General features: G+C 39.2%; 2 protein-coding genes across 5 annotated transcripts; one reads left to right on the top strand and one right to left on the bottom strand.

The window, feature by feature from the left end:
- Positions 1 to 242: 242 nt before the first annotated feature.
- On the top strand, positions 243 to 17,662 carry rufy3 (RUN and FYVE domain containing 3). 4 transcript variants are annotated; one of them, XM_029439771.1, is made up of 18 exons: positions 243 to 779; positions 5,418 to 5,591; positions 7,496 to 7,613; positions 7,861 to 7,962; positions 8,275 to 8,398; positions 9,556 to 9,620; positions 10,598 to 10,663; positions 10,743 to 10,812; positions 10,898 to 10,987; positions 11,639 to 11,722; positions 11,899 to 12,066; positions 12,849 to 12,946; positions 13,972 to 14,091; positions 14,496 to 14,619; positions 14,722 to 14,807; positions 14,895 to 14,925; positions 15,166 to 15,243; positions 15,871 to 17,662. In XM_029439771.1, the coding sequence occupies exons 1-18, from the start codon at positions 518 to 520 to the stop codon at positions 16,012 to 16,014; spliced, it is 2,004 nt and encodes a 667-aa protein (XP_029295631.1). In that variant the 5' UTR covers positions 243 to 517; the 3' UTR covers positions 16,015 to 17,662. The 4 variants fall into 4 exon arrangements, with proteins under 4 accessions (XP_029295631.1, XP_029295633.1, XP_029295632.1 ...); XM_029439772.1 differs by lacking the exon at positions 243 to 779 and adding an exon at positions 2,970 to 3,591; XM_029439773.1 differs by lacking the exons at positions 13,972 to 14,091; positions 14,496 to 14,619; positions 14,722 to 14,807; ... (1 more) ...; positions 15,166 to 15,243; positions 15,871 to 17,662 and adding an exon at positions 13,109 to 13,818 and having other exon boundaries at positions 252 to 779.
- Positions 17,663 to 17,790: 128 nt separating this feature from the next.
- Positions 17,791 to 25,251, bottom strand: grsf1 (G-rich RNA sequence binding factor 1). Its single transcript, XM_029439775.1, has 10 exons — positions 24,853 to 25,251; positions 23,793 to 23,937; positions 23,152 to 23,307; positions 22,821 to 22,949; positions 21,550 to 21,688; positions 20,828 to 20,961; positions 19,710 to 19,795; positions 19,493 to 19,628; positions 18,974 to 19,028; positions 17,791 to 18,555 (listed from the first exon to the last, which is right to left on the bottom strand). The coding sequence occupies exons 1-9, from the start codon at positions 25,066 to 25,068 to the stop codon at positions 18,979 to 18,981; spliced, it is 1,191 nt and encodes a 396-aa protein (XP_029295635.1). The 5' UTR covers positions 25,069 to 25,251; the 3' UTR covers positions 17,791 to 18,555; positions 18,974 to 18,978.
- Positions 25,252 to 27,277: the final 2,026 nt, after the last annotated feature.

Genomic DNA, 27,277 nt, shown 5'->3' with positions numbered 1-27,277 from the left:
CATATATCATATATATATATATATATATATATATATATATATATATATATATATATATATATATATATATATAATATATTAATCGTTCATCAGAGAGTCTTAGAGACAGAAGAGGCACAATAGCTCATGTGTGTATCGCAATGACTCATGGGGCCATCCAGACGTTTAGTCATTGATCTACTACTAGTGACTCATCTCCCATCATATGAATAATCTCTGGTCATGTGAACTGGTTGCTGTACCGCTGACACAGCGCGCCAACTCTCGCGAAATTAGCAACAGATTTGACCAAAATGCTAATGCAAAGCTATTTCCGGGTCAGGGGGAGGTTGTGGAGGACAGGACGAAAGGCGGAGTGATTACTGGAGAGAAGGAGTACATTTACCGGCCTTTCGATTGTTTTGCTTTGCTAAGCACGGCAGTGCATGGCCGCAGTAGCTAACTGCAGCTAGCTCGCTGACCGCTGACTGACAGCACACTCGCTTGGTCACATGAAGTGAATTTAACCGGAGGGAGGATGGCGGAGCGGGATATGTCGCCGGGACATCCACCTCTGCAAGCATCTTCAGAGGTTCAGGAAAGTTCAGTGAGGCAAAATTCATCAGATGAAAACGGACATGTTGATAGTCCAGACGAGACTCTTTCTCCGACTTCGGTCATATACTTCAAGGAGGCTTTAAACTCCTCTAATCTGAGATTTGGGAAGGCTGGGTCGCTGTCACCCACTCCGCTTCGGAAGTATGACTTCAGGATTGAAAGAATCGAGTCAAAGCGCAGAAGTAAGTGCTTTAAAGTCCAGATATTTAACTAGCTAGCTAACATGATCCTCCTTAATAATCCAATTTACTAAAAATAACAGCTGTACCTGCAGTTAGCGTTGCTAGCTTGTTAGCTAACTTTTGACTGTCTCTAAACAAACAACTTCCTACCTCCTATGATTTAGGATAACTGCCAATAGCTAGGAATGCAATAAATAATATAAACTGTCTTGTCAGTTGATTCTCTCCCTCAAATGTACTTGCAAAAGAACAGCTTGGTGGTTTATCACTCAGTAAACACAGCTGCTGTCAACAAGATGTGTACACTTGTGAGTCCTCCACTGTGTCGGACGTCCTGTGTGTGACTTGGGCTGTTTTGACAGACTTGGTTAATTGCTTTGCAGCGCCACTGGTTGCTATGGTGTGCATTTAACGGTGGATTGGTCGTAAAGTAGCTAGCAGTCTGTGATAAATGTGTGTCACATTGACTAACTACACCTGATGGCAGGAACAGGTAATAAATGAGGACTATAGCACACTTGCTTGCACAAAGTTTCCTTTCAGCGTTACACCAACACATTGAAGAGACGGTGCATGATATTTTCCCTCTTTTAGTCGATTTAGATATTGCAATATGAAACTAAATACTGTCTGAGATCTGCGTCAAACTAGGGATGTTTTTTCTAAGTCGATTGGCCGACTGCAACTAGTCACTTGATCTTTGGTTGAGTGGTTTTATTTTTTAATTAGGCCTTAAAAACCTTTTTTTTACAGGGAGTGAGTTTGGTACTGAAATGATAAACAAATGATAAGCAGAAAAGCTTAACATGTATTGGTGCTGGCTCAGATGTGTGGATGTGCTGCTTTTCTCTGTTACATTCATTGTAAATTGAAGATCCTTGGAAGTTTTGGGAATTTATTTTAATACTTTTATAGTTTTACAGTAAAACTTTCAGTGCTCTCCGATGGACAAATGACATAATGGTGACACTGTTTATAAATTACCTCAAATTTATCTTGTAATTCTTGTTACTCATTGGCTGACATATCCAACGTTACCAATATGTTTGCTAATATTGGCCGATTTATTGGTGTTGCTCATAAAAATAATCCATAATGGAAATGATAAACAGGAAACAGAGGGTGGCATGCAACAAAGGTTCCTATCTTGAACCAGGAAGAGTGCAGTTACATGATCAGCTGTGGCAGGTAAGGATTTCAGATCACCTGCCACCATGGCAGATATGTTTTCTAGATTAAGAAATATATATATTTTTTAAATGACATATTGCATATTTCTGCGGTCTGATGCCCCTGACTCAGACAATTCTAAAGCGTTGTACATAGATTTCCAAAGTGGCAGACAAAAACATGAAGTGAAAATGTAAAAAGTGGCAGCGGATGGGAAAGATTGTTTCCGATCCTGCTCTTAAGATATTGTAAGCCTTAATAAGATCATTTTGTACCACACTTTTTTTCAAAATAAGTGGTTTGGAAACTGGACACATAAAACACGATTGAGCTTAAACATGAACTTTTCCTGGTTCTTAAGGCTGCTCAGCACTCAGCTGCTTAATGTTCTCAATTAATCAGTGTGAAACGAACCGTGAGTGCTCTGTTGGCTTTGTCATTCTGACCTCAATTACAAATGTTGTAGTGTTGTTGTTTTCGACATATTTGCCATCTGTGTATTTTTCCCATCCCATTCCCAAACGTCATTCCCTAAATATCACCTCCTCATAAATATCCAGTGTGGCTTATCATCTTGTCAACACGCATCAGGCATGAGGAAGCTTAACTATAAATACATGTTGTTCTTTATTGACTTTCTAAGACGGCCACAACTTGGTTTTCGCAAGTGTGAATTAAATGAACACGAAGACTAACAGCCAGGATCGTTGGCCTATTTGTTGCTCACTGATGTCGCTGTTTTGCTATCCTGCTGCAGCCAGCTCAATAATCACATTGTCAAATAACGGGCCTCTGTTTCAGCTCCGGGGACACTGTTGATGCTTGAGAGACACATGAGTCCTCTGCTGCATCATCATACATTGGTTGGGTACTCTAGGGACCCCCTCCCTCCTCCTCCTCATCCCCCCCCCCCCCCCCCCCTTTTTTTTTTTTACGCATGCACCATCTGCTCACGTGACACTGTGTTGCTGTACCCAGCACTGCTGTCAGCCATCTTGGTCGACACCCACACAGTGCATTCACTGCGGTCCACAGGCAGTCCAATCAGAGTGAACCGGTGCTAAACTGACCGGAGGAGGGCTGTGATTTTTAGCACGGTGCTCTCTTGCATTTTAAATCCCCCTGTCTGTACAAAAGGGATAACAAGAGGTTGAAGAGGAGGAGGAGGTGGAGAAGGAGAGGGCAGGGCAGCCTCTGTCAAGACAGCAGCGTATTCCATTCAGTTGTAACAAGGAGGGGAGGAGGATGCAGGCATAAAGAGGAGGAAAAGAAAGCAGCACCCTTTCAGACACCTGCTGAGAGCTGCGGGCCTGGCCTTTTCTCCTTTTTGTTTTGATACTCTTTTCATTTTCTCTGATTTCCTCTTCCCTCTGACCTGTTTTTTGGGGGACTGGTTTGTGGAACAAGAGCTACTTCGCCTTTTTTTCCCCTCGGTGGTGTTGGTTTTGCATCAGCTGAGTCATCATGTCTGATCTCATGCCTCAGAACGAAACCCCCACTCCCACCACCGACAAGATCACCCAGGCCGCCCGGGAGACCATTTATCTGTGCAACTTTCGCGTCTCTGTCGACGGCGAGTGGCTTTGCCTTCGCGAGCTCAACGACATCTCCCTCACCCCAGACCCAGAGCCGGCCCATGAAGGTAAAGTGACAGATTAGCTCATCGTCCCGAGGAGGTCTGCGGGCACAGTGTGATCTCTGTTTTGGGCGTGGTGATTGCACAAAGTCCCCAGACGCAACACGTTTCATCTAGTGAACTGTGCTAATGTGTCCTGTTTGAGCTGTGTCACGGTGGATTTCAGACGGTTTGATGTCTGAGAGCTACACAGCAGGATGACGCTGCTTGTGAATACGACAGGGCCGGGCTACAAAACAACCAGGAAGTGCCACTTGTTTTGCCGTGTGAATTTATTGATTTGCAGTTAATCAACTCGACAGCAATGATGGATAATATTTTATGTCTGTTTTCCTTAATTTAAGAAAATATAACACTCCTCAGAAATAGGTTTGCACCTTGTTGTTTTTTTACTCTCGTTCAGACTTAGCAAGACAGGATGCAACTGAATCTACATATTTTAACTTGACAGTGAATAGATATTCCTTCTGAACTAACTATTATTTTCATTATCGATTTAATCCGCCGCAAATTTTTTCAGTTAATCGTTTGGTTTACAAAATGTCAGGAAATATTGTAAATGTCCAGTTCCTCAAAGTCCAAGGTGATGTCTTTAAATGTCTTGTTTTGTCAGTCAAAAAACCAAAGAGCTGTGTTTTGAACAGATTCCTGCTGCAGTATGTATTGTAGTTTTATGGTTTTAAATTTGATTGGAGCAGAATATCTTCTGTACAGCAACGGCTTTCCTCTTCCTCATCTCTTGCCACGCCTTCTCTCAGCACAGAGCAGGCAGATTGGCTGTCCACAGTTTTCCTGAGAAAGGGAGGCAGCTCAGACTTTTTCTCCAGCCAGTTGGAAAATTCAACACTTCAACCTGCTCAACTGTAATGAAGTCAAGACAATTTAACGTAAACTGTAACGCTTCGTGCCAGTATTTTATTTCCAATGTGTGTTGCAATTTCTTGCAATGAGAAAAGCTTTGAAAGCTATTGAAATGATACTCCTGGTGCAGACTTACAGAGTTTTAGCAACCACATACCAAATTTGTGTCTTCGTTTTAAGCGCCACGTTTATCCTGGCCAAAAGAATTTCGATTTATGATATTAATCATCGAAATATGCTTAAAGCTCCTTAAAAGGGCACTAAAACATACTGGGATAACTTAACCTTACAGTTTTTTTAAGAATCGCATCACAGACGGGACGCGCATCTTTTTAGTGAAAAGCAAACTATGTTTTTTTTTTTAAAATCGTGCTCACTTCTCTACAATCATAGTGTGCTACACAGCTTTTTCAAGTCATGAGAGTATATTCACGATTATCCCGATTAATGCTAATTCACCACGTTAAGTGATTTGCGAAAACATTCCTATACCGTCCCATCCCCAGTTCATTACCTGTTAGTTTCAGTCATTGTGTGTTGGTCAAGTCTTTCATGCTCTATACCTAAAGTCTATGCAAATGCAAACTACAGACCAAATGTATAAATGTTTTAATAACATAAACAAGCGCTAAAGGACGCCATAACCCCGTAGATCTCCTCTACTAAAAGACGTCTAGTAATCCACTCGCATAAATAATGGTAATAAAGGTTTTGCTGTGTTGGGTCGTAAAGTCAGTTTTAAGTCTAATACTTAAAGTAACTTTTCTTCTTCTCCAATTTACCAGCAAAGGCTCTTTGATTTTGTCATCTTGTATTTCCGTACTAAAACGACATTAATTTAACTTCCTGGAAAACGTTGGATCTCGTCCCCTGACTGCTCTCGACAAATTTAGCTCCTGCTGTTAGAGCACAGCCTGTCATTACTACCACGACTCATATGACCTTCTTCTGTGTTTTTTCTTCCCTTTTAGATCCCAAGGATCCCATTGCAATCGAAAGGCTTAACTTGATGAACATGGCCAAACTGAGCATCAAGGGCCTGATCGAGTCGGCTCTCAACCTCGGACGCACACTTGACTCCGACTACGCACCTCTTCAGCAGTTCTTTGTCGTGATGGAGCACTGTCTGAAACATGGGTTGAAAAGTATGTACAGCACACTTCACACATGTCTTCACTGCAGTGCGTCAATGTTTGCAGTAATTTGATAGAAGAATGCCTGTATTGTCATTGCACACATTGCACAACAAAGATTTTAATGTACCGTTTACGTTACCTGCTAATTATCGCCTACTTACCATGAAATTTGCGGACCTGTGTTACCAAAAATCTAAAGTACTTGACCACAAAATGAGAAAGAAGCTGAGAATCCTCTGACATAAAAGATTCATGGACCCTCTTTCAAATGAACTGACAATAGGAACACGCAAAAAATGCTTTTCTGTTGGTCCACTTTCTGGTCCGTTTTAAGAGTGCTGAGTTTGGTTGGTTTAAGAAAGGACTATTGGGACACCCTCATCGTAGATTTAATGTCTTAATAAGTCATTGATTTCATTCATTTAAAAATAAAGTCTTAATTGGTATTTGAATGTCTTAAATCAATCTTTCATAAGTCTTTAAAATGCTAAGACATGGGAAGTATGACTTTCTGAATACTTTTTTTCTAACGTTGCATTGTAAAATCTCAAAATAATTTGTGACATCTACTTACGTGTGTTAAAAATACACATTACTCACATTAAAGTCATGCAGATCCGGATAGCGGAAACATTCTGCGTAAAATTGGTCAAATTTCATTCCGAGTGTCATTAAAAAAAAATAGGATTATTTATATTCTTATTACCATGAAACCACATTACTCAGCATTTCTGTATTTTAGCTCTTTATCCTCATATTATCGCTCACTGATCTCAGTAAGATTTTCCTTATCCAAAAACATGTTTTGGGAGTGATTAGCTTTGCTAAAAGATGCGACTCAGCTGCTGCTCTTCAGGAAATCTTCAGGAAGTCAAGAACTTTTTAAAGTCTCAGATTCGACAGTCTAAGGCAGGGCTGTCAAACTCATTTTAGTTCAGGGGCCACATGCAGCCCAATTTGATCTCAAGTGGGCCGGACCAGTAAAATCAGTGCATAATAACCTATAAATAACCACAACTCCAAATGTCCCCCTTCGTTATAGTGCAAGAAAGTACAAGAACATTCTGAAAATGTTTAAATTTGATCTTTTTATAAAACATTATGAACAACCTGAAATTTCTTAAGAAATAAAGTTGCAATTTCAACAATATTATATCCAGTTCATCATTCACACATGTGCATTACAACTTACTGATCACAGTGTGTCTACAAAGGCACAACACATTTAGTCACAGGTATCTAGAACAGTACTTTACTTTATGATCAAAACAACTCATCTTTACACTTTGCAAAGTCATCCCGCGGGCCAGATTGGATCCTCTGGGGGGCCGGTTTTGGCCCCCGGGCCGCATGTTTGACACCCCTGCTCTAAGGACTTTTATCTTCCGTATTGTCGGATTTTTCTTAATCAATTTTCATTGAAACACAGAGGACCATCAGTACAATCTAAATCTACATTAACCTTATTAAAAAAACAATATCTGAAATGTACTTTAATTAGCAAATATTTATAACACTTTCATTGTGATGCATCTCAACTTGTAAACATAAACCTTTGCTGTATGTAAATTGTGCATTTCTACCTATTTTATTACTGCATTGTCTTGGAAATTATTCTCTTTAAGTATGACTATTGATACCTCTCCTGTATAATGTTAAAAAATATTATTCTTATATCCTTACGGTCTTTTCTTTATTTATATTATTTATATATTCTTTATATATGTGTGTACATGTACAAATTAACTAAACTTAACTCGCACCATCCAGCATATTCAAATCAACCAAAAAGATGTAAAAGGCATATTAGGTACATTTCAATCGTCTGCGTACACTTCTATTAAAACATTAGAGTATGATTAAAAAATACAAATTAAAAAAAGGCTCAACAAGCACTGTCTCTCAATCCTCAGCCAAGAAGACGTTCCTGGGGCAGAACAAGTCCTTCTGGGGGGCGTTAGAGCTGGTGGAGAAGTTGACGCCTGAAGCAGGAGAGATCACAGCCAGTGTAAAAGACCTGCCTGGCCTCAAGTGAGTCTGTTATATCGGTTCACTCGCAGTATGTCTTAGTCACAACTTAAGATTTTGTTAATATTATCAATGCGTGTAACAACATTTGTGCCCAAAAACAATTCCATGAAAATACTTTAATAGCATGGTAATGATTCCTTGCGGCAGAAATGAACTCTGGTGGCCATTTGTAGCTGCTTTGCAACATTGTTGAGTAAAGATTGTACGTTTTTAAATGTGTTTCTAAGTGTCCTGTGTTTGGCTACAGAACTCCTCTAGGAAGAGGGCGTGCCTGGTTGCGACTGGCCTTGATGCAGAAGAAACTCTCTGACTACATGAAGACCATCATCAACAGAAAGGACCTGCTCAGGTGAGTTTGTGTGAGACTGCGTTGAGGGGCACATACCTTCCTTGTTTGTGGTGAAATGTAAAGAAGCCATCCTGACTTTTAGTCCTTGTTATGGATCAAGCTCCAAAAACACAGGATCCTACATTTCCCATAATGCAACTGAATAGTGTCTTTAATTAGACCTTATTAAACCCTTAATAAAAACATCTTGATTATATATGTGTTTTCCCCCAAGAAGTGTTTTAGTACATGAGGCACATTTAAAAAAAGCTTGAACTAAAAGCAGTTTTCTGGTCAGTGACAATATTTTGACCTCTCGTCTCTTCTCTGTAGTGAATTCTATGAGGCGAATGCGTTGATGATGGAGGAGGAGGGAGCTGTCATCGCCGGGCTGCTCGTGGGACTAAATGTCATTGATGCCAATCTGTGTATGAAGGGAGAGGACTTGGACTCTCAGGTAACTTTCACTTCCACTTCTACCACCAGTCAGAGCTGCACTAACTCAAGGACATGTAGGACTCGTGGTTGCAGGAAGGAAGGGAGAAAAACAAATCCTACTTCAGGGTTCTAACACAATGTTTGTGCAAGTAAAACTGAAAATATATATTAGCAGCAGTATACAGAAGTTTAATCACTTTAGCTTTTCTTCTTTAGAATAAGAAACTAAAATAATGTGGGAGGGGGTTATTTATGTAGGAATTGAATGTGCAGTTTAAAATCATTGTTTTAAGGCAAAAACAGGCAAAACATTTTAAGCGTTTGTGCTATTTTTCTACCATAAACTTTCAGACTAGTGGGAAGAAAACATCCAAAATACACTTAGATGTTTATTTTACTAACTTTGTCCATTTGCGTTTGTAGATTTCCCCTAAATTCACCAGAAGTTAGCACTAGGTAATGCCTCATTCGCATATTCAAACATAACATTTCAGAAAAACTTGAAGTACATTTGTAGTGTCTTTGCAAAAATGTATGGGATTTTACAATCTGGTATATATCGTTAAAGGCTGTTTTTTGTTCGTACATCATTCAAAGCCTGATTTATAGAAGACTTTATTCCTAAAAACACGGCAACTTTGTTCTAGCTGTTGACAGGATTGTCTGATTCATGGAGTGATACAGAGATATCCCTCTGTAAAAACATTTGACTCTATTATGTCTAACAAAATGAAGCAAGAATTTTGAACCTGGCTTTATCCAATGTTCAGATTTCTGTTCCGCAAATTAGCCCATATGTCTTCACCCTCCATTAACTGTTAATTTGGGAGTGACGCCAGAGTTTCTGTGAGGATTGGCAGGTTGCCAGTTTGTCATCAGCTTAGTAAGCAAGTGTTACTCCGAGTACAACGACGTGAAACCTCTGCACTTACAAACATCTTGTTCATTCGAGGTTGTACTGACTCCCTGGCATATTTAGATGAGCTGAATGCATATAAACCAGGACTCAACAATTATGTATGAAAATACAAGTTGACATGATGCAAAGTGCAAAGTCATCAATAAGCGTGTTCCAGAAGCAGTCATGTTATTCACGCTTTCTATTCGTTACATTAGGGATGCAGTGTGCTTTCAGTTGTCATTGATTATCTGTTTCTGTCCAAATTACTTCTGCAGGTCGGGGTGATTGATTTTTCAATGTACCTCAAAGATGGTGGACACAGTAGTAAGAGTGCAGAGGGGTGAGTGCTGCTTTCTCCTCTTTACCCTCAGGGAGTTTATTAAAATACTTCAGAGTAGCCACAATAAAGTCAACAGGTGTACGCTTTCATGGATTCAGTTGTTGTTTCTGGTTTGACTTCGAAGACATTGATCTGAGTGTGTGACGTCTGAACTTCTTTTTATAGACTGGTCATCAAATGAAATGTTCATCTGCTCATTGGTGTCAATGATTTGGCCACTTACTGCAGCAGACACGGTAGATTAATGTTGAGGGAGAATTTGGTTAGTTGTTGGTTTACTTTGCTGAATTTTGTGAGGGAGAAATGAGCAAAGAAATACAAATATTGATAAAGATTGTGACATTAAGGCAATTAATATAGAATCTATTGATTTATTTGGCCAATTATTTTCCGGATATTGTACTTTTTACTTTACTATATTTATCTGCCGGCTTTAGTTACTTGCTACAAACATGATGTTCTTATAGAATATGATGTGTTGCTGTAGATTAAACTACCCAACAGGATATAAAGGAGTTAAAATGAACTTTAAACATCTACAGTAAGAAAATGCAACATATAGTTTATATTAATGCAGCAGTAACATTAATCCAGAAACATGATATACTGTATAAAGGACTCATTTGCCGTGTAAATCTTACGTCCATGTTTTGTCACTTCCATGCCACTAAGTTTGGAAAATGCCATCTGGCTCAGTAAGATAAAGTAAAATAAAATAGAATAAAAAAAGGAATAATTGTTGAATTCTGATATTTCATACAGAAACATTTCCCTCATTGGGAGAGTGACAGAACATATTACACCTTCTACAGTGGCAATCAATGAGAAACAATTGAAATCATTATGTATGAATTCCAACCCAGGTGGCTAACGATTAACTACACGTTTGTAAAAAACAAAAGCAAGAATCCGATTTTCTTCCACCTCTCTCTCTCTCTCATTGATTGATTCTCCTTCCTCTCTTCCTGCTCCTTCAGTGACGGTCAGATCACAGCGATCCTCGATCAGAAGAATTATGTGGAGGAGCTGAACAGACATTTAAGGTTTGTCCGAGTGTCCGTCTCTCGTCTCCTCCTGCAGCAGCTCGTGGAGCTCCTGACTAATGTCTCCTTCTGTTTATAGTGCATCAGTGAATAACCTCCAGGCCAAGGTGGACGCTCTGGAGAAGTCCAACACAAAGCTAACAGAAGAGGTGAGAGTCATTCGCAGCTCAACTTCAACACGGCCGCTGGTTTCCTTTTGCTTACAGAAGTGTTGGCTGATCTTTGTCTCCGCAGCTCGCTGTGGCAAATAACAGGATCATCACTTTACAAGAAGACGTGGAGCGAGTAAAGGAGGAGAGCTCGTACCAGCTGGAGTCCAGGAAGGTGAGCGCGTCATACATTTAATCGTTGTTGTTTTTTAACTCCAGATTATTAACATGAATCACATCTTCCTATCACTTAAAACCTTTTCATCACACACATCATCCAGTAAATTCATAAATATTATTCTTTGCCTTCAGACAGTTCGCTCTGCCTACATATATGAACCACTGACTATCATTAAAACAATAAAGACACATGATATTTATAGCCCAGTGAAACATTAGGAGTTAAAACAAGGAAAAAAGAAGCTTTCCAACATTAGCGTGCAGAGTTCTTGTTTGTGTGGGTATGGATAGTTTCCTTTTGGCAACTCGTGTTATGATCATAAAAGCATCGATTTGTTAAGTTGGGTAAGTTTTTATAATTTCAAAGTCCTCATTAATTAACCAGAGACTAGTTTCAGGCTGTTTGTTGTTATGATGTTGCTTTATTTGTGTCTCGAATGAAGTCCTTGTTGTTGTTGTTAATGAGATGGGACAGATTACTTTCAGACATATTGCTCGGCCCTGATTCACCTAAATCCATTTAGACTGATTGTGATCCGTGCTAATTATGTTACATCAAAGTTAGATATTTATACAATATACATTTTCATTAAAATGTTAAATCTTAGTTTTTCAGTTCCTGTAATGTGATGTTGCTGTTCTTCAGGCATCAAGAAGCGACTCAGCACCCGACGGACAAGTGCTGGGAGAAACACGCAAGCAGCTCAAAGAGGAAACTCTGCTTCGATTGGTGCGTCTAAGGCTCTTAACAATGCTCCTCTACGCTCATCTTTAAATATTTTACTTTGTCATGAAATACTGAGCGCATCTATAGATGTTGTCACAATTTGTGTGCGTCTAACTTATGAAGGTAGGATCCCTGGGGGGGTTGTGTGAAGTGTGTATCTGAAGCCGATGTCTGTGCAGGATGTGGAGAAGGAGCTGGAGGTGCAGATCGGGATGAAGCAGGAGATGGAGCTGTCCATGAAGATGCTGGAGAAAGACATCTGTGAGAAGCAGGACGCTCTGGTGGAGCTCAGACAGCAGCTGGAAGACCTCCGTGTCATCAACCAACAGCTGAGCCACAAGTCACAGGTGAGGGTTAGGTTCACTGATCCTCACATTTTACCACTGCAGCGTGCAGCGTGCAGCGTGCAGTGTGCAGCGTGCAGTATGCAGTGTGCAGCGTGCAGCGTGCAGCGTGCAGCGTGCAGCATGCAGGACACTGAGCAGTTTATGTCCTGCTCGTTTGGCTACTTTTACAGTGCACAGCATCAAAATGTCATCATCTACTTTTTCTTGTTGACTTCTCAGAAATGTCACATTTCTTTTTTCCCTGTATGTCAGCAGATTTTACTGGACAAAAGCTCAAACTCACACAAATCTTTATATAAAACCACTGGATTATATGTTAAGATGGAAGCATAGGGTCCAGTTATTAAATATTATTAAGGGTTTTACTACTTAAAATACTTTACTTGAAAAGTTGTGACTTCTGAGAATATAACTTTCTTTAATGATTTCCTTCTCATGACTTGTTTTCTCAAAATATTGTGACTTTCTCGAAATCAGATGCCATAGTTACTAAACTCATCCAGAAAGCAAAGGGACGTTGATTTAGTCTGCAGATTGTGTTTTCACTTTTCCACACAGCGTGATCTCTCGCTTCACAGCCGAACGCAGGACACGTGACAGAATTTGAAGCTCAAAAATAATTGAAAATAAATTATTTTTTCGAAAACAAAGCACCTTGGTAGTCGCAGTTAACTTCTCCCCCAAAGTCTTTGACCTCTTTCGACACCAAACTCTTCCAGGTTAATCTTTTAAGGAGACGTATTGAGTTCTTGTGTCCAGTTAACACGGCTCATCTTCTTCAGAGTGCGGACGTCGGCTCTAAACAGAAGAGTGAAGCCATCGCTCGTCTGGAGGAGAAAATAAACCAGATGACCGGGACTGTAAAACAGATGGAGACCAGGTGAGCCATGGTTTGTTTTTATGAATAATTATTACAGTAGATCGTTTTTTCTTCACGGAATCACTTGCCTACAAAAACATCTTATTGTCCTTTTTTGTCATTTTTCTCCCTCCACTTTCATTAATTTTTCATTCTCATTATTTGTTTGAATCCTTTAATCAGTGAGAAGCATTTGGTGAAGCAGGCCAGGAACCTGAACTCAGCAGCAGGGAAGCTGCTGCAGCAGTAGCTCTTATAACGCTTTCATAAATCTGAATCCAAACATACAACCCCTGCCTAATATAGAAATAACCAAACTAGGATGTTATCTTTTCTGTACGATGCTCCTTTGTTGTTGAAAATAAAACCATTTTCCCACAACCTCCTGCAGTGGCTCTCCAGCATCCGCTTCGAGTAGTGTGGACTGAATGGATCCTTTTAGCCGCCCTAATCCTTGTGTTCTCTGACAGATGTTTGCCACATCAGATTTATATTTAGTTTGGTAGGCATTTCTTGAAAAATACCGCATTAATGCTTTTTTGGCAAAGGTAAGACGAGTAGATGGCAGGGTGTGTGAAAGTCCAGTTTTCAAAGATTTAAAGGTGGATGATCGAACACTGTCCTGGATATTTGGGAGGCAGTGGACTTGTAATGTTATTACAAAGAGTACCAATATTTTGAACCGACTGAGACTGAGCTGATGTTTATGGGCTGGAATCAAATGTTGTCATTTGGTGATCTACACTCAAGTGTAGAAGGGGCCGGGACAGGAGCAAGATAAAGTACGCTGAAAATGGCAAAATTAAATGATTAATTTTGAATTGTATGCGAGCATAACATTGTTGTAAACTGTAGTAATCATCATTAGGCGAATAAAACAATAAACAAACGCAGCCTGCTTCATCTTCTTTGGCTAAAGTTTCCCTATTGTTTCGGTCTACTCTTCATTTTTTGTGTTTCTCTTTTAGTTTTAGTTCCAACCATGTTTCTTTTCGTCAAGTTTTCATTTTACCATAAGTTTATGTAACACCCCCTCCCCTAACCAGATGCAAACAGGCTGAGAGAGAGCGGGCTCAGGCTGTAGAGGCCAACCGGCTCTTCAAACAGGAGTTTGGGGACAAAATCGAGAGTCTGCAGGTGGAGGTGGAGCAGCTGAGGAAGCACAGGTAAAGTCTTCAGATGTACTGTACATATCTTTTCACGGCAATTTGTCACATTGTCATTGTATTTGAAAAGTATATATTTATGTACCTTGTACACTTTAGTTTCTCTTACTGTGTTTATGTTTGCACCAATATACCAAAGCAAATGCTATGTGTATGTGAAAACCTTCTTGGCAATAAACCAGATTCTGATTCTGGTCTGTAGGAACGGGGCGGTAAACATAATAAGTGGGGATGTTGTAATGTAATGTAATGTAAATGACAGCATGTAAGGAGGGGTATGTTAGTTTTTAGAGATCAGGTTTGAATTCTGTCCTTTTTTTTAAATTTCCTTATTTATCTGTTTTCTTCAGACAAAGCACGATTTATAAACTTGTGTTCGCTGTATCGTGTTTTTCTCGTTTCAGGTCCAATCTGGAGCTGGAGTTGAGGAAAGAGCGCGAGCGAAGGAGCGAGCATCATCTCGACGCTGCGTCCGCACAGTCCAGTATTCCTCGGAGGGAGAGGAGACTCCCAGAGAACATACCAAAAGTAAACCTCTGATCACTATTATGCAAAATTCAAACTGAGTAAAAGTCTTGTTACATTTCTCTACTTTGTTGTTTATATAATATTTGTGTATTGTACCAACAGCGTCCCTCAGAAGCCCCATCAGTCAGAAGGGAGAATGACCTTCTGCACACGGGAGCAGAGGACAAAACAAGTCTGAGCTCCAGCTTGTAGGGAGTCTTAAGAACTACAGGAAAAACATAAAGGAAATATTGTTTTTTATTCATTTATTTATTCTCTTCTCCTCGTTTTTTAAGGTCCTCAAGGTCACAACACGAGGATGAGCAGGTGAGGTCTAATATGCACTCAATAAAATGTATAATTATCTCAACATAGATCTGTTGGATTGCAGTTCAAATAAAGACTCAATTCTGTAAAAGCAAAACAATCCACGTACTTAATAAAAAACCTTTCTCATTAATGCAGTGACGTTTGTACTGTAAAGCTGAACACTGAAGTAACAGCTGAAACAAGTATCGATTTAGAAAATGACTAATTAAAGTCGGATTATTAATTTGTTTTCTGCAGGACGAGTCCTTCGGGGAGACCAGTCAGCCTTGCATCTGCACCATGTGTGAACAGGACGACTCCGTCCTGAAGACAAAGGTACGAGGGTGGAAGATTATCCTGAAGCAAACGGCTTCTCTTGTTTTTAGCCTAGCTGAACGCCAATGTCCCAAAAACTGACATCCATAGAAACGTTTGGTCTCACTTTTAACCGGAGCATCTGCAGTTTAATTCCATTAGCATGGCTTTAGAGTTTTGTTTCTACCTGGGACATTTCTTCAAACGGGTCCTGCTTTGAACCACACAAACAGTAAATTGGTTTAAGATTTTAGGCCAGGTCACATTCTAAAATATTGACAATCTCCCAGAAAAAACACTATCTGAACAGGAGACATGGAAACACAATGACAAGAACACTGTGACCGCTGTAAAGAAACAATATGGCTTTAAGATCTTCAGTTGGATCAATGCAGGTGCTGTAAAATGTAATACTAAAATATTAAGTAGTCATTTGCCAAAAACTGTAGATCAAATGTCTTTGTTTTAAAGGTTTGTTTGACCTTTTGAATTCATGGGAAAAGTGCTAAAAGTATTATTGAAATGTTGGTTTCTTGAGATACATTTTACTAAAGAGTAATAATACTGTGAGGTGAAGACTCGGCCCGCATCCTTGGATGTAACCACCTTCATGTTCTGTCTGTTTATAATCCTGTTTTCTGTCTCTAGATACAGTGTAAGAACTGCAGCGGGGTTTTCTGTGAGAGCTGCGTTTCCAACGAGCTTCCGTTACCTTCCTCCATTCTCCCAGAGACTGTGTGTACCGCCTGCTTCTCTCTGTTGCTGCAACAATACGCTTCAACTCCAACATGAAACCACGCTGCATTTTACTGCGAGACACGATGATCAGACACATGGAAACCAGACGCATTCAATTGTAAAACTGGCACTGCAAAAATGCACTTTTTGACTTTGAGCCGAGGCGTTATGAAAGACCTGCGAGGTCTGAACGTGTAATGTCCAGACATGTGCCACTGAGCTGTTTGGAGGCAGGTTTTAATTTTTTCAAAAATACTAGAGTCGCTGTAAATCTTCCTTTCTGGCTGCTGTGGTATTTCTTGAGTGACGCTGCACTCAGCTGTAAAATGACACCTGGATGGAGATTAATTATATAAAAAGACGACTTGAATCATCTCATGCATTTAAAAACTGACTTTCCACAACGTCCACTAAGTGGATTATTGATTAAGAGGGTCAACTGACATTAAAAAAAACAAAAAAAAAAAATTTGCTTTAAAAGATGAAGGAAAAACCAGACTTTTGTTTTAGTCCCAACTGTTCTCCATGCTCGCTCTTAATCATATACAGATCAGTATATGATATATTTAAATCGGAGGAAGCATGAAGTTTCACACCTTTGACCAAATACTATATTATACCATGATATTAAACATGTGTCAATATATTGGGAAAGACTGTATGGCCTGTCAAAAGCTTTTTTTATACACTCTAAAAAAACAAACATACATTAGTGATACTCAAATCTAATGAGTTAAGAACATTTGTAAAACTGTAATGCAGAATTTAGACTAAAAATGCAAACATTTACTATATCAAGTCTCTTATGACATCATTATGATGGACAGATCGTCACGTTTTGGTGTTCACACTGTAGAAGAGAGTGGATTTTGGTGTTCGACATTTTGGCCGCTGATTCTGTCTAGCGCAGAGTTAGATGAGAAGATTGATACGACTACGTTAAATATGAAGCTACAGTCAGCAGCCGGTTAGCTTAGCTTAGCACAAAGACTGGAAACGGGGGGAAACTGCTAGCCTGGCCAAAGGGAACAAAATCCACCTACCAACACCTCTAAAGCTGATCAACGCGTTATATATTCTTTGTTTAATATGTAGCAACACTTAAAAGTGTGAACATGATTGATAGAGAGGGACTATTTCTTGACCCTGAGCAGTAATTTCCTGGAGTGTTGAATGTGTTTAATTAGTGAGCTTTAGCTGATCGGTAGCTTTCGACTGAGCCAGGTAGTCTTTATGCTAAGCTAACAGGCTGCTGGCTGGAGCTTCTTATTTAACGTACAGACATAAGCGTATTTCCCAAAATGTCGGACTATTCCTTTAAGTTTACAAAGCTGAATATTCTGGGTAAAATATTTATTCACTGTTGTGTTCTGTATTAGTTAGAAGTGGCATTAACACAATGGTTTAAAGAGTTTGGTTTATCTCAAACGGCAGTTAAATCATAAAATCCAACATTCAGATATTTAGATTATATTAACTTTTTTTTTTCCCGGGGCGTCTTAACATTACGACACTTTTAAAAGCATGGCTCTCTGCCTGACTGCTTGGAATATTGCGTATCGCTGCATCTGTATAACAGCTGTTTTTATGTTTTGTTGATTTATACTAAGAATAATTAGAAGTTTAGTTGTTCTTGTTGAAGCTAATTAACACGTGAGATGGAAATGCTTGTTGATCAACAATAAACTTTTATTAAATCTTACTGGTGTACGTCTCTGGATTATTTTAACCTGGATTATGTCAATACTTATACTTTCATTTCAGACCATCCTTAGGGCCTCTGCAAAGCAAAACTAAAGTATCCGAGGACATTATTCAGTGTGCAGGACGTGCTTTGTATATTTCTTTTATTTAGTTTGTGAACAGAAACATTTTGCAGACCAGATAAAAAGCCCTTTGGTTTAGTTTTACTATTCAAATCAACCTTTTTATTTCTGATAGAAACACAACAGTGGCTTTCAATGCTAGTTTTTGTGTACCTTAACTTTTTACTTTGAAGCTCTTTACAGAGATTTGATTGGCTCACAAAGTCCCAACACATTATACAATAAATACATATTTGGATGTTATTACAGAAGGTGAATCAACCAGTTTGGTGTTTTATCTTATCTTTAACTGTAACCATCATTCTGTACATTCAACAGTGATCTTAAATGTGGTTAATTGATTCATAAGTTGAAGTGATTTTGTGACATCAGGTTTATGGTGAAAGTCGCCACAATTTAGCATTTATTTATAATAATAATTGAAATTCTTACTTTTACTCTCGGCTACATTTTAAGTGTGGATTCTTCTCATTGTCACACTTACAAAATATTCTATCTGCTTATTCATTGGAACAATTTGTCTTAATGATCTAAATTAACACGAGTCACTATTATAATGTGAGGGATAATGAGAAAACTATTCAGCCTTCACTGAAATGACTGACCTCAAACTGTAATCAGGATGACTCCCTCTTGTTTGATACAGACAATGAAGGCACTTTTTCTTCCGACACAAGAATGTTTATTGTTTGATGTCCTAGTGAGGCTGGACATTAAATTCCATAGTTGTGCGTTTACGTGTGTTTGGCATCTGTGTTTGGACATTCACCTGCAGGAGACAAAACGACATGTCAAATCACATCAGGAGTTAAAACGTAAGCTCGGCAGAGTTTGTACGAGAAGGTAGAACCAGTGAATTCACATTTTAATATATCAAAGTATCTTTTTGACAAAAGCAAAGCAGCACAGAGACTGCAGTGTGTTATTCTTTGTTCCATTTAAAAAAAGCTGCAAATTCCCAGCTGGTGTGTTGTAATTACAACGCGTGTGTTGTAATTACAACGCGTGTGTTACGGCCATCCAGCTTGGAAAAACCGGCAGAGTCACTAAACTGTCTAAGAGATGTAGGGTTATGTCTCTTTTGTAACTTCCTTAAAAATGTGAATTAGAAATCTAAAAATATAACAGATTCTTCTGTCAAGAAGCGGGAATTTCAAACTTTCTGGATCCAATTCCGTGTTTCTCACCCGTTTCAATCGGAGTCTACGACAGAGTTCAGGAATAACTCGATGAATCTTTCTCCTGCAGAAAACAAGAGAAGGTTCAGATGATTATTACATCACTTTGTATATTGCAACACGTCATAACAAACCAGAAAGGTTGTGATAATGGAAAGTAAAGATACGCTGACATTTCATATTAACCATTAAATACATAAAACATATTTTTGTTACACGTCGACGTGCAGTAAAAAATATATGCAACTCCCGTCAAGAATATTTAGGCTTTGTAAGAGGATAAATAACGATGACCCGTAGATTCTGGCCATTTATCTCCATTACGTCGTTGCAGTGCCCGCTAAAGACAAACTGCCATCACATTTTGGCTGCATTAATACTTGATCAATCATCCTGACATAAGAGTAAATATCTGACACCCAACAAATCCAATTGAAACTGAGACGCAGTTTTATACTCGAACACCTGTGTACCTATCCATATGTCTACATCAGCTGTCCCTGATGTGTAATGCTCCGACAGTCTCACCTATGTACTGTTTGTCTCTGGACATGGCGGTCAAGCAGTCCTGGTGGCATCTGAAGTGAACTTCGGCCTCTCCGCTCAGCCGCCCAAGAGGACTGCACTCAATCACGATCTTAGACACAACTAGAGGAGCGAAGAACTGCAAGAGAAAAACAAACGTGAAAGAAATCGCATGCAACAACACAGCCAGCTTTAACTTTAACATTATCTTTATACATACCTTTACAATGTCTTCTCCGGACACCTGGAAAGGAAGTCCTCTCATGTGGATGTAGTGAAGCGGCAGGGCCGAGCTCGGAGTGGATCCTGGTGGCGCAGATACAACAGTTTACACAAGCATAACGACAACAAAAAAACAACAGCTAATTGCACAAAGAGCAGAAAATGTAATTATGTTTATCTTTTCTACTTTCTGCCTCAGCCAGGACACAGCGCTTCACTGGCGGAGCCTGGTTCTCATCCTGTCTCTGATATATTCAACAACAGACCACCAAGAAGTGTCAAACTGTCAGCCTGCACTTAATGTCCCTCAGATCTCCATCAGTAGTTCACACTCGGCCGAGCCTTTCACTCCAGCAGTGTTTGTGCAACAAGACTTTTATTCCTAACAATCTTATTTAATGTCACAACCTGGATTACTCACTTTGAACTGAAACTTGATTTAAACCCGGGGACTGCTGCCCTCTAGTGGAACTCTGTCCTCACAATCACCTGACTCTCAAACCTTCAATAGCTTTCAAGTACTTCCTTCAGAATTGATTGCAAAATCCCAGTTTGTTTGTTTGTTTGTTTACTTTTTTAGATGAATTCTCTGAACTGTTAATGTCACTGGTTCTTAAGTACGATTATTAATGCACATTGACAACCTCTCAAACTCGTACCAACTTTTTAAATATCACCATGTCTTTTCACCTTGTCCACACTCTTGACCTTGTTTTTACCCTGGACGTGTCTTTGAGCTCCTTCTCTACGTTACATCTCGTCTCCACAAATGTGTTGCTTCTGACACCACACTTCAGTCTTCTACTCTACCACACAGCAAAATCAATATCGTTCGGTCTAATTTTAACAACGCTACAGTTTCTACCCCCCCCCCCCCCACAGAGGTCCTGCCCACCCTGGGCCCCAGCCTACCCTCAATTCATTATCACTCACCTCTGGCTGTGTCCCTGATGGTTTAAGAGTCCTTCATATCTTAAAGAAACCTGCCCTTGATCCAACCGAATAACTACAGACCTATCTTGAAACTATCATTCATCTCTAAAATTCTCCACACTGTTCATCACTGACGAGGCCCTGAAGACATGAAGACATAATGAGCTCTAAACATCCCCTCACCAGGTTCGGTGTGTGATGCAGAGACGGTCCTCTCGTTTGCTGACTGAGGGCCGGTGTAAGAAGAAACTACATTCTGCCTCTTCCCCAATTTTGAAAGAATCTGTTCACTACTGCTGGGAAACACCTCGATGTATCTGCAAGTACAAACAGCAGGGGATGAGATGCAGTACAGCAACACATCAATGACTTGTGTTCCTTAACCCTTGTGCCTCACTAGATTCTTTTTTTTATCTGATTATTCTGGCTGTGTTAATGCATTAGGCATACATTTTGGTAAGGGTGCGAGTTGTTTTCAACTGAATTGTACTCCTATAATGAGTCACACCCTGAAGAACAGAAATAGCCTCATTGACCACGACGATTACAGCATAACATTCCATCATATGTGGCTTTTAATCGAGAGCCTTCAAAATCGTAGTTTTTACTAATCTCCACCTGGTTGAGCCATTTTCTATAGAGCCCAACAGTTGCATTACGTAAACCAACTGGTATTTAAAGCGTTAAAATAATAAGAAAAATTAATATTTGGTAGATATGATGAGGACTGATGTTTGTTAAAAAGCTTTAACTCAGTGGGAAATAATATTAATATGTTGTATTACACAGGACATCAGAGCAACTTGAGGTGAAGCACAAGGGTTAAAGTTTGAATAGGAGTCCTCGCTGCTGATGGCCAGGAATGAGAGAACAGGATTATAAAGTGGGCGTGTTCAGCATCCTACCTGTTCCCGATGACCTCTCGGTCTCTCTCCAGAGCTTTATCGGCTTCTTTTTGAGAGGAAAATTGCACGAAGGCCTCTCCATAGTTTTTCCCTCTGCGGTTATTGATGAAGGTGATCCCATTCTCCACTATATCCAAACCTGAGACACAGAGACACTGAATGTTTTACTGTTGTCATTAAACAATAACAAGTTTTTATAAAGTGTCCCTCTGTTCGTCGTTCTACCGCTCAAATATCAAAATCCCTCTCCTTTGTCTTTGTGTAAAATGGTTAATCACATTATATAAACTCATCCTCAGGTGCGTAAAGATTAATTGAATCCAATCATGTGTACTTTGTGGCGACCAGGTGACCTCTCCAGTCTCTCCAGTCATATAAAGCTGCATTTGACTTTGTTATTTTGTGTGTTGGAGTAGCAATTCCTTAGATCGGAGGTGTGTGTTTGGGGGTCAATTGGCAAAGACTTTGTGATTACAAATCTGTTTCACTGCGAGAGCTAAAGATGGTCTAACTCAGATTACACTCCGCTACGCTCAAATCGATGACTCCAAAAAAATAAATCCTTTTATTTAAGGCTGTAACAAATATAAAAATATTTTTACATTTGAAGCTTCTAATGAGGTTTTTGAATAAAGCTTAAAATGTGTGTCATTTAATGGCGGAAAGTTAAAAGTCCTAGTAAAGAATCCTCAATTTGAATAACGTGATACATTAAACGTGTCAGGCTTTTTTATTACATCATTTTAATGCATATAACTCGTCAGTACGCGTTTCCCTTTGTGTGCGGCAAATGGAAGAATTGTTTTGGACCGCAGGGAAATATGTCGTTAGATGAAAAACACATTGTGAATTTTAGATATAATTACATTTGTCTTTTTCTTTAAATGTCAACGGTTGGACTTCACAACGCTCTGGAGTTACTGGAAATGTTTGGATCACTCAAGGCGGAAACAATCCTACAAATAGTTTAATACTAATAATATTAGCGTAGCCTAATCTTTATCTGCAGCTGTGCACAAATACCAGCTTTAAACACAATGAACACACTTGCATAAACTAAATGACACAGCATATTTAGAATTCGAACGCCAACGTAATGAATGAAGCTTCGAAGCTTACTGTTTATGGTTTGAGTGACAGGTACTGGAGGGACATTTGAGCGAGAGATAAGGGGAGGCTACAACTTTTATTTTATTTTTATAATCCATCCAGAATCCCCCCGCTAGCTCCAATCACATGCTCTGCTTCCAGTAAATGTGAAAAAGGTTTACCTGAAAAGAAATGGACGATTTCTTCCTTGTTGCAGTAGTAGGGGAGACCTCTGAGACGCACCACTCCGTCTTCAGCTTGAGCTAGAGCTTTCTTCAGGGTGGCTTCTTCGCCGTTGTTCACTTCATACACTGGAAACCCACCAAGCAGGACATGTTTTTATCTTTTGTTGTCCCTCATTAGCAGCACATTAGTTTGATAGCTCTGTGTCCCAGTAAGCCCCAGGACCCCGAAACTGACGCAGCTAAATGGAACCATTCATTTTCTCCTTCACACGTCAAAATGACTCATCATTGTCAGCATTTCCACCAGTAGGAATACAAAGAGACGAACCTTCCACATATCGTGGGCCGAGATACTGTCGGTGTTTCTCCAGAGCTTTTCTGACGTCCTCCTCGTGCTCCATCTCGATGAAGGCCTCTCCCGACGGCCTCCCATTCCGGTTCTCAGTGAGGTGGATCCCATTCACCCCGTCACGGATCCTACACTCTGGAGCACGGTAACAACACTTTAGCAATATTTCTTTCTTTTTTTACACAACCTTAATTATTAACTGCCTTCATTAGACGAATGCCGACAGTTGTTTTTCTCTGTTAGACAATCAGGACAGCAAACACAATCATTTCATAATACAGTGCACAATAAAGAATTCCACTTGGGACACATATGTTTGGCATTGTTATAGTGATTAGAGAGTTATGATAAAGATACAGTTTGTTCTTGGGCAGGATGTTTTAACACCTGGGAAATTATCTTTACTATCAAATATAACGTGAACAATAAACTTTATTTAAATTTAAACCGAATAAAAACACAAACTTGAACCGTGAAAACAAGCATTAAAAACACATGAAAAGCGTATGAAGTACTTCAATACTGTTTATTTTATTTGAATCACCAACGTCCACCCAAATACTGATGCGTCTGTGATAAGCAAATATAACGAGAGTTGTGACGCTAACTTTCTGACTCACCTGAGAAGAACTGCAGGAGGTCCTGAGCCGAGCACGAATAGGGGAGACCTTTGACCTTCATGATGTACACATCCTTCTTCACTGGTTCTGGATCCAGCTGATAGGCCTGCAGCGGTGGGTATTCATCTTCCCAAGGTTCTCCTGCCTGGAAGATCAAATTGGAATATATGACTATTTAGCCACAAATTCGGTTGTACATCGTCGGCTATTTAACGCCAATATATATAAAATCCAGTCTACAGCAGTGGTGTAAAGTACATTTACTCAAATACAGTTTTGGCACTATTTTATTATTTTAGTACATTTAGCTAATAATACTTCTGTACTTCTGAATTCAGGACTTTAACTTGTGATGGAGTATTTTCAGACTATGGTATTTCCAGTGGTGGAATGTAATTAAGTACACTTACTCAAGTACTGTAGAAGTACGAATTTGAAAGAGTAGTTCCATTTTAAGCTACTTTATACTTCTACTTTTGTAAATATACAAAATATAATTAATTAATTACATTACATTACAGGTCATTTAGCAGACGCTCTTATCCAGAGCGACTTACAGTGAGCGAACTACAGGGACAGTCTCCCTGCAGCAACTCAGGGTTAAGTGCCTTGCTCAGGGGCACCATGGTGGCAGCCTGGTATTGAACTCACAACCTTCTGGTGTTGTATTAGGAAGCCGTACCACCAGACCACCATATCAATACATTATGATATATTATTAAAGATGAAGCTGTCCAGCTGTAAATAAAGTAATTAAAATGAGCTCTACATCCACCAGCTGCAATGCTAAAGTGATGTAGGCTACACATGAATGAATCGATAATAAGGCTATAATAGGATAGAAGATCTGGACCTTCTACATAATGAGTAGTAACAGGAGTACTTGAAGTATATTTTGATGCTTTTGTACTTTTAGTAGAGTATGACCTTTACTTGTAACAGAGTATTTTTACTGTGCTACTTTTAAAAGGAGTACTTCTTCCACCACTGCAAAGTGTAGAATAAAGCAGCATACCATGTAAATACTCAACAGCCATCACTACCTCTGTATGGGACTAACCTTGGTACAGAACCGGTACTGGCTGGTTCTCACTGTGGACTGCAGATGAAAGACTGCCCGGGGTGTTGGTGTCGGCTGCTGAATGGACCCGAACCCGGCCGACAACACGCTGCTGTTGCTGCTCCATCTCGTTGTGAGACATTTCGGTAACGTTACCTTTCTGACTGCGACACAACGCTGCAGTAAACACAACAGAGACTTACTGTTACGGGACATGTCAGCCAACAGCTGGGGGTCAGGTCAGGTCTCCTAAACTGAAATAAGTAGATATAACAAGCAGTTTTAAATGAGCTTCTCTCTTAATTAATGTATCTTGCTAGTTAAGCGACCGGCTTAGCATGGGGTTACAGGAAGCTGGACTGACATGCGGACAGTCAAGGGCACTGCTAAAGATGTTTTAACAGAGCTAACAAGCTGCCAGCGGAATGCTTTCTACTTCCGCTTAACCTTTCACAATAAAGGTCGAAACATGACCATATCAAAGGGTTTTTGATCTTTTTGAAATGTTTTTCCATTTGATCATCTGACAGTTCATTGTGAATTTATTCACTATATTTACTATACATGCTAAATTTAAAGTACATACATGCAAAATCATTATGTAAATTTAAAGAATATCTTAAGACATTTAAACTTAGAAACACTAATAAAAAATAAATAAAACTGTCAAACTGTACCGTGGACTCTTATAATAGAATACAATATTTTATAATAATAACAAAAATAATAATTGTAATAATAAAAACTAATTAATATTATTGAAGTTTAATTATCCCAATTCTATTGTTTTTTGTGGGGTTTTTTTAATTCATATTCTTGTTTCTCTGTACCATTATGTTGAGTACATGTCTGCAATGATTGCATATTTGAATGTAAAAAATAATCTCTTATCTTTTTCCAACGTTCCAGGGCTTAAATCTTATAGTCTTCATCAGCAGATGGAATAAATAAATGTTTGCCTGCTGCATTTCTGACATTTCCATAGTTTTTTACAATGGCAGCTCATTTTAGACTTTAAAAATGGATAAAATAATAATATATATGTAAGATCCCGATATAATTCAACATATATCAACATTTTCAGCTTCCCTGGTTATTCCAATCCCTTCATTTTAATTAGTAGGCTATATGCGAAGAGGTGTTGCCACTAACTTCTGTGAACTTGACAACAGTCTTCTCCCTCGAGTACTTCCTGTCTCTCACTCTGCTCTTGTTAATGTTTGGTGTATGCTGCCACCTAGAGGTCAGGATACCATCAATCCTCATAACATCTTGTGTCCTGAAACACTTATAATTCCTCAGCTCATCCAGTCACACAGATGAGATTCTGCTTCAGGTTTTAAAGCAGCATAAAGATGTTTATCAAAAAAACTAATTAAGATGCTGCACATCCGTCTGACTCTGAATGTCCCACCATGAGTGCTATTACACACTAAACTGCCTCAGAGCAAAATTAACTCTCTGTTTGTAAGTTAGTTTTGGTTTTAGCTGCAGCAGGAGGCAGTTTAACTAGTTTCTGTTCTGAGTTTTAGCCTGAGATGAGAAACATTTGACTCATAATACCTGCAGTGCTCCTGCAGTGGGAATGAATCAAATCCTGTTATTAAAAGTGGCCCAAACATACGTCCTGCTGGTTTAAGCAAACGTTGTTGCATGGAAACAGTTATTAGATATGTGTCTGATTACAAGGAACAGTGTTCCCTCCTCCGCTAAAAGTACTTTCCTTTGAACAATTACGATCTCAATGAAACATCTTCTCATCAGCATTAGGGCTGCAAGTAATGATTATTTTAATTATCGATCCATCTGTTAACCCTTTAAAAAGGTGCTTTTCTATTTCTCCACCAGCATTGTTAATTAATTCAATAGTTAAATACATAAATACATGTAACGTTGAGCTTTTTCTTTTCTTTTTTGTCCGTATATAGGCAAACATGTCTCAGGGGATTCACAACCTCAGTTATCTAAAGACCCTCTGTCCCCTCATCTTCTATGAGCTTCTGTGCTAAAAGTTTACAGCATTACATAACCAGGTATGTAGAGCAGGGCCGATTAAAAAAGCTAAAACGTTTCAAAAGAAATGTCCCCGTTGTGGGACTAATAAAGGATTTCTGATTCTGATTCTGAGACAGATTACTCTCCTCTTCTCACTAATGGTCAGAGTGAAGATATGTTGTCCTGTGTAATGCATGAGATGAAGTAAAAACACTTTTAGTCAAAGTAAACCTGATTTAAAAAAGAAAAACTACTACTACAGTATATGTTCATTATACTGAGTTACTACTGCAACACTCTCAATTCATACATTTACTGCTCAGGCTCTCGTTTGCTGAGAACTTAAATATTCCTCAACATCCCAGCAACAGGAATAAAGATAGATGACACATTAAAAAAGAAACATAAACTGTCTTAGTGAGGTGTTCGG

Source organism: Cottoperca gobio, chromosome 9, assembly GCF_900634415.1.
Source record: "Cottoperca gobio chromosome 9, fCotGob3.1, whole genome shotgun sequence".
NCBI classification, from domain to species: domain Eukaryota; kingdom Metazoa; phylum Chordata; class Actinopteri; order Perciformes; family Bovichtidae; genus Cottoperca; species Cottoperca gobio.
This window is presented reverse-complemented; position numbering and strand designations above follow the sequence as displayed.

Coding starts and splice junctions, on each gene's coding strand:
- rufy3 (XM_029439771.1), top strand. CDS start 518: ATGGCGGAGCGGGATATGTCGCCGGGACATCCACCTCTGCAAGCATCT. Junction 10,664..10,742: donor GAGCTGAACAGACATTTAAG/GTTTGTCCGAGT, acceptor TTCTGTTTATAG/TGCATCAGTGAATAACCTCC. Junction 14,620..14,721: donor TCCCAGAGAACATACCAAAA/GTAAACCTCTGA, acceptor TTGTACCAACAG/CGTCCCTCAGAAGCCCCATC.
- grsf1 (XM_029439775.1), bottom strand. CDS start 25,068: ATGTCCCGTAACAGTAAGTCTCTGTTGTGTTTACTGCAGCGTTGTGTC. Junction 23,308..23,792: donor CCTCCTGCAGTTCTTCTCAG/GTGAGTCAGAAA, acceptor ACCGTGCTCCAG/AGTGTAGGATCCGTGACGGG. Junction 19,029..19,492: donor CAGAGACAAACAGTACATAG/GTGAGACTGTCG, acceptor TGTTTTCTGCAG/GAGAAAGATTCATCGAGTTA.